Source organism: Nicotiana tomentosiformis, chromosome 1, assembly GCF_000390325.3.
Source record: "Nicotiana tomentosiformis chromosome 1, ASM39032v3, whole genome shotgun sequence".
Lineage (NCBI taxonomy): Eukaryota > Viridiplantae > Streptophyta > Magnoliopsida > Solanales > Solanaceae > Nicotiana > Nicotiana tomentosiformis.
Genome location: NC_090812.1, coordinates 68,056,675 through 68,063,934, shown reverse-complemented (window position 1 = coordinate 68,063,934; position 7,260 = coordinate 68,056,675). Strand labels below are relative to the sequence as shown.

Sequence of the window (7,260 nt, the reverse complement as noted above, 5' to 3'; positions counted from 1 at the left end):
GTTATGAAACTATTTAACTCCTGGTCAGAAACACTCCAATGCACCATTCGTTGCTAAAATTGGTCATGAAAATAAATTGAGATGGAGCAAATATTAGAGGCAAGACCAACTATTTTGCTTGTTTTTTTTTCCACCAACTATTCCCTCCGTTTCAAGTTAGAGGTACTTTCTTTTTTAGTATGTTTAAAAATAAATGACAAATTTTTAAATTTGAAAATAATTCAACTTTAAACTCTTCATTTTACCAATTTTACCCAAACTTTTATAACCACACAAATGTCATTGCCCACAAAATTTTTATCCCTTAAACTTTTATGACCACAAGTTTCAAAAATCTTTTTTTTTTCTTTAAACTCCGTGTCGAATCAAACTATCTCATCTAAATTGAAACAGTGGAGTATTTTACTAGTAATAATACTGATTAGAACGTGGAATTAGAAATAAACGCACATGGACAACCTTTTATTCACCACCCACAGAGAATTATTCTGGGTCGTGCTATGGCATGCACCACCATTACTATCCAACCGCGCGTCCTTTTAATTTCCACCTTACATACCGAAAGGCCCTGAATTATTATATCGCAAAAATTTGTTTATTTAACACTTCAAATGATTGAGTAAAAGAATGATGAATTCATAATAAATAGAGATAAATAAATGTGTGTGTAAATATAAAATTTTAAAAAAAAGAATATATAATTAAGAGTGTGTAAAACCAATGAATGACCTACTCCCTGTACATAATAGCACCCCAAGAATAAAAGGGTAAAACAATCAATAATTCCTTTTCCTAAAAATAAAAATAAAATCACATGAACCAATTTACTAATTTGGCTAAAAACACAATCAATTCAATTCCCCTAAAGAATTTTCAACCTAACGAAAACAATAAACGCGGTTTCTTTGCAGGCATGGGACTTTCCACCTCTTGGTCAATCGGCAACAGTTGACTTTTCCGTTCGCAGTCAATACTCAGACCCAGTTGCAATTCCGGCGAAGCAGGCATGTTCAGGTCAAAGTCACGAAGCGTGTGAGTCGACGCGCCTCCGTCTGAAGTAGTCAAGACGCTTCCACTATGACCGCCGCCGCCGCCTAAGTCGCGGCTGTTACCACCGAGTTTGCCTTCATAGTGGCGGCGCTTGTGCCCACCCAAAGCTTGACCAGTAGGAAAAGCCTTGTGGCAAATAGAACAGACATGTGAACGACCAGTTGGATTAAGAGCAGAGATATTAACGGCGCTAGTGGAAGTTGAAGTTGAAGGATTGTTATCATCAGAGGCGGCGGTGGTGGTAGTAGTAATTTTACGGTGACTTGCTTTATGCCCACCGAGTGCTTGATAAGAAGAAAAAGCTTTGTCACACACGCTACACTTGTAAGATTGCTCTGTGTGCTCTGTTGACACCTCTTTCTTATGAACCGGTGGCAACTCGGCGGTTTTTTTCTCGGATGTTTGTTGTGAAGTAGTAGCAGCATCAGTTAAACCGGGTCCGGTTCCGTTTCCGCTGCGAGCGAGCATGATGAGACAGAGGGCTAAATACTCTTCTTCAGTTGGTGGGGTATCAATACGGGGTCGTTTCGATCGTTTTCCTTTAGCCCAAGAATCCAAATTATGAATTTCATCAACATCTTCATAACGTGGTGGTAGAGTCGGCGTTGCCGTCGTAGGTGATTTCAAAGCTTCAAGAGCCATAATATTATCTTTAGTTGTCAAATTCAGAATTCTTGCGACAATTGTTGTAGAGAGAAGTAGAATAAAAGAGGGTAATTAACTAAAGGCTAAAGCAAGAGGAAAGTAATGAAAAAGGAGTTTGAGTGAGAGAGTGAAGGACTGAGGAGAAGGTATATATAGGGGTGGTGTGGGGGAGTTGGAAGTTGCGTAAGGAATGGCGGTGAAGGAGTTGTACAGGTTAATGATATGTATTATTATAATATACACGTAGTTAACTAGTTATGTGGATAAAGAATAGTATATAATAATATAATAAAGAAAAAAGTATACTTTTTCCTAATTCCTTTAGGTTAAGGAAGAATTAAGGGGGGTTCACGCGTCTGGACATGAGTTGTAATAAGGGAGTATTAGTGAAGTCGGTCAAGAAAGTGCAGTGGTAAGAGCCAAGAGGTTGATATGGTAAAGCAACGACTCAGCTTTTTCATTGACATATTCAGGTCAAAAACGAAATAGTGGAACGTGTAATCAGTAGTTATCACCAAATTCACCATACAACTTGGAGGGAAATTATAAAGCAAAAAAAATATATTTTTGGAGATTTATTACGTCGGCAAATACGTAATCGGATATGCGTGCTTGCCAAGCCTCAAAATACTTTAATAAATTTGGAGATACGGAGCGATTGATAAAGGTAATTTTTTTTGTAAAAGGCGTGAATGAGCATTAATACATACTGCAGGAGTGGAATATATGGTGTTTAAGTTATACACACATATAAGTTAGTTAATTATTGAAATACTTCTGTTTATGAAAAATTATTTACTATTTTCTTATAAGTTATTCCTGTAAGTATTTTACACTATTAGTATATAGGTTTAGATTATATCAAGAATTGTAGTTTAGATAACCATAAATAATTTAAGGAAATTTACCATTTTGATCACCTAGTTTTATATGGAACTTAATTTTATTTAAACTATCTGGAAAACAAGTGTAGGTAGAGGGCATGGGACTTATTTATGACGTGGTGCCTGCCTTATCTAGGAACTTGCTTTATGGTTAGACATCCATCTAGAAAAGACACCTAAGTTCTAACCCTTTGTAACAAATTTCTCCAAAATTAAACACGTGTTTTATGTATTTATCCTTGACTAATATTACACACAATTCTACAATGTAATAGATCTCCTAGGATTGGTAAGAAATAATTTTTGACATGGAGTATACTTTCTCTTTGTACTCTGGATAGCAGCTATTGTGATGTGGATTCTCGTAGATATTTATATCTACATACTTGTCAATAGCTGAAGCCGTTTTCCCGTCTATTTCCTTTTTTTTATTTTATTTTTTATTTTAACCGGTGGATAAGTCATAAGTGAGAAATAATTTTTAACTTCGAACATAAATTGATTTCGAATTCAAACACGTACCTATAATAAATGAGCGTAGTCAAACGACCAACTCCTTGCTTGTTCATCAATCGGGCATTTCTAATACCTCTGTACACTACTAAAAAATCGAAATTAACGACGAATTAGTCATAAATTATTAAGAAATTCAGTTAGTTATACGAGATATTTAATAAAGTTCGTAATTATTTTCAGCTTTTTTAGTGTATTTCCTTGTATGTGATATTGTTATTATTTAGAGAAAGTTCTATAGATTGGACCTTGATTTTCATGATTGTTTAATTATTACTATAATTGATACTCCGTATTTATCCTCCAAAATTAAAACTTGAATAATCAATGTTTAAATAATTTGACCCTCGCAAACAATGCCACATAAGATGGTAAAGAAAGTGTATATTAACCTTTTGTGATTCAAGTACTAAACGCTAGCTAGCCAGGTAGGATTGTGTTATACAAAATATATTATGCATGCATCTCATGTAATTTGCAATAAATTGATTTTAATTTTGGGTCAAAACCTGCGACAACTGTAATGTATGAACAAGTACATACGTTGTTCATACTTCATACACAAAACCAATGACAATATATGGAAGAGCGACTATGGAGGCACTCAGTACTAATTTGGTCGAATCTCTGTATAATCAACAAATTTAAAAGGTATATATATTTTTGCTAAACCCAAATCATGATATAGAAAAGTAATTGTACCACTGTAATATATATACGAGTATCAAATACAGACCTTGTTCATACAACAACGCCAAATATTTCCCTTAAACTAGGCGAAATGAATATTCTTTTCCTCCGTTAAAAGTACTAAGGTGGATTTCTCGCCGTTATAATTTTTCTTCGAAAATGCCCAATAGAAAAACAGTACTTACTCTTCCACTAAAGGTAAAATCCCTAAGTTTCCATGATCCGGTTCGTAGTATGTACCGGTTCCTCTCTGGGACAACAAACAGTAAGCTTAATATTATATATTTAGTTACATGTATAATTAAGTTCTGACGCCATTCGTGACGCTTATTTGATGAAAGATGTTTTAAAATGGCTTCTTAATTCTAATCCCTTGCAACAAAATAAAGAGAACAAAGAAAAATACAAGTGAAGTGAAGAGTGGAATATTACTTCAGTGAAGGGCAACAGGACAAAAGCACGGCACGCAACGAGGCTAATGTTGTGGGCGATGGATATTGCAACACGTGGAAATAAGAATATCTCAAGAAAAGGGAAATAACAGAACGACATGTGGCAGTAGGAGAAGGCATTTGGGGGCTGTAGGTTACGTTCCTGAATGTTTGGGACAAGTAAAGATAAGAGTAGATAGAGCCGTCCAAGCACCAACAAAGTTGACAAACTCAACACTTGCTACTCTCACATTAAGTGTAACTACCAAATTAATTTTACCGAGAATACTTGCTCTATACCACTTTTACCACTATAAAGCAATCTAATCATAAAAGTCACAATAAAGTGATCAGAATACATAATATTTTTAAATACGCTTTAAGTGATGGAATAATAGGGAAAACGAGTATCTTGTAGTAGTAGCAGTAGTCAGTGCAGAGTTAGGCGGGCAGAAGGGGTTGAACCCTTCGCCGAAAATTACACTGTATATCAGGTCATTGGATATATATATATATATATATATATATTAATTAAATATTAAATCCCTTTAGCTTTTTAGTGTATTTATTTATTTTTATTTTTAGAATCCCTTTAATAAAAATCTTGCTTTCGTCACAAATAGTAGTATTTATTTGCTTAATGCAAATGCGGGGTATTCCCCACCCTAAAGTCGTCACACTTTTTTTCTAAAATTTTTATGTTTTGTGTTGTGATCCTGCCTCTTCGATCGGGTGAGTTCGAGTCACCAAGATACAGTTTCTTTGCTTGATTATACATATTCTAGAATATTAAGTTCACGAGCAATGCAATTAGGATTTGGATTGATTATGCTAAAGATGAGCTATATTAAAGCAAATAAGGATAAAATCACTTTCTATAATTTATTTGAAAAAAAAAACGATTTATAATCAATTAACTATCAGCGAAGAACCAAATCCAATTATTTTTTAATTATATTTTTAATTGAAGAAGTTTGACCCCCTCTAATATTCTTAAATCTCTTTTGGCCGCTGAATACTACAGTATTATATATTTGAACAATGTCTACTACATTAGTGTGTTTTTATAGGGTAAAATATGTTATATTAAATGATCACATAAGGAACTGACACGCGGAGCCGAAGGTAGAGGATAACTAAAATCGAAGGCAACTATTTCGTTTGTTACCGGAAAGAATGGTACTCATAAAGATGAAATAAATGTCTGCCACTCGGTAGCATTTAAAGAAGAATATTCTACAATATTTAGTACACTGTCCGTTATAAATAATTTGACATTCATGCCCGTTGTTACACATTCTTCGATGACCCTTATAATTGACATTAAAGAAGGGCTCGATCCTAGTACCTTGTTCCCTAGGTGCAACTATAAATAGTGAACTCCATTATCATTGTAAAGGAGAGGAATTTTCTTGCAAACTTACGCTATAATCTATTCAAAGCTTAATACAATTTTATCTTCTTGCTTTTTGATTTCACCGTTGTTATGCGCGGAAGCCTTGGTCCCGGAACTATTGTTTCTGCTATTTTATCTCCATCTCAAGGCTAAGTATTACATATTTATTTAATTCTTCTATTATTTCATGATCAAATTAATTCACTAGTTTAGAAACTACGTATAAATCAATTGTACCATTTTACGGGTAAACAGTTTAGCGAACGTGAATTGGTGGATTTCTTGTCAAGGAACATAATTTGCAAGTCCTTATCAGAAGAACGACGAACGTGAAGTGGTGGATTTCTTGTGAGAGAACATAATTTGCTGGAATACTAAAAGAGATAGTCTGCGATAACGGGCCACAATTTATAGGCGCATATATCACGAAGTTCCTTGAAGACTTGAAAATTAAAAGGATCACATCTTCGCCCTATCATCCAAGCGCAAATGGTCAAGCGGAATCAACGAACAAAGTGATTATACAAAATCTCAAAAAGAGATTGGAAGCATCCAAAGGTAAATGGCTTGAGGAACTGCCTTGAGTATTATAGGCGTACCGAACAACGGCCAAATTGAGCACATTAGAGATTCATGAAGAGGCAAATAACGAAGTAATTTTAGTCAGTTTGGAGCTACTCAATGAGCGCAGGGACTTGACGCATATAAGGATGGCAGCTCAAAAATAGAGAATAGAAAGATATTATAATCAAAGAGTCAATCTCCGTTATTTCAAAGTGGGAGACTTGGTTCTAAGGAAAGTAAGTCAAAACACTTGGGAACTCAACGCAGGGAAGCCAGGTCCAACATGGGAAGGCCCCTACCGGGTTTTAGTTGTCACTTGGAAAGGTTAATACGAGTTGGAGAACCAAGATGGAAAAAAGTTGCCAAGCAACTAGAAAGTGGCACACCTCAAGAGATATTATTGCTGATGAACATCGCCTGTACTGAAAATATGTGCTGCACTCTTTTTTTCTTCGTTTAGTTTTTGTACCAATTGGTTTTTTCTGGCAAGGTTTATAACAAGGCAACTACGGAAAGCATACTACAAAAAAAGTTTCAACAACAACAATAAGACCTTCTAATAGCAAAGCACACAAGTGAAGAACCACTTCGGAGCTGTTATATAATCTTTGGCTCGATAGCAAAGTTCCCATTGGGAAGTTAAGTTTGCTATCAAGCAAAAATTACCCGACCGTTCAAAAGTGCAAACCACTAAGGTATTGTTAGATAGTCTTTGGATCGATAGCATAAATTCCAAAGGGGAAGTAAAGCTTGTTACTAAACTGAAGATTATCTAGCAATTTATTAGTGGGGTCCTCGAAGGTGCAAAACTTCCAGTATTCAAATGTGCATTCTTCGTATTCAAACGCTGGGGGGTAATGATATGAGGATATGACAACAATGACTGTCACATTGACCGGGAACATAATTGTATCATCGGGATCGGGGACTGCACGGACAGCCCTGTAGAAACAAGTTGTACAAGTTAGCCACAAGAAATGGCAATTTCGTTTTGGCATAACGAATGCTTATGTACTTTTTGAAAATGGAAGGAATGAAGTAAAGTCATTTTATTTCTATCTTGTTTCTTGTCTGAACGATGAATTGA

General features: G+C 35.1%; 1 protein-coding gene across 1 annotated transcript; it reads right to left on the bottom strand.

Moving 5' to 3' along the window:
• Positions 1–787: 787 nt before the first annotated feature.
• On the bottom strand, positions 788–1,900 carry LOC104116134 (zinc finger protein ZAT10-like). The gene has a single exon (XM_009626934.4). The coding sequence runs from the start codon at positions 1,690–1,692 to the stop codon at positions 874–876; it is 819 nt and encodes a 272-aa protein (XP_009625229.1). The 5' UTR covers positions 1,693–1,900; the 3' UTR covers positions 788–873.
• Between the last annotated feature and the right edge of the window lie 5,360 nt (positions 1,901–7,260).

Coding starts and splice junctions, on each gene's coding strand:
- LOC104116134 (XM_009626934.4), bottom strand. CDS start 1,692: ATGGCTCTTGAAGCTTTGAAATCACCTACGACGGCAACGCCGACTCTA.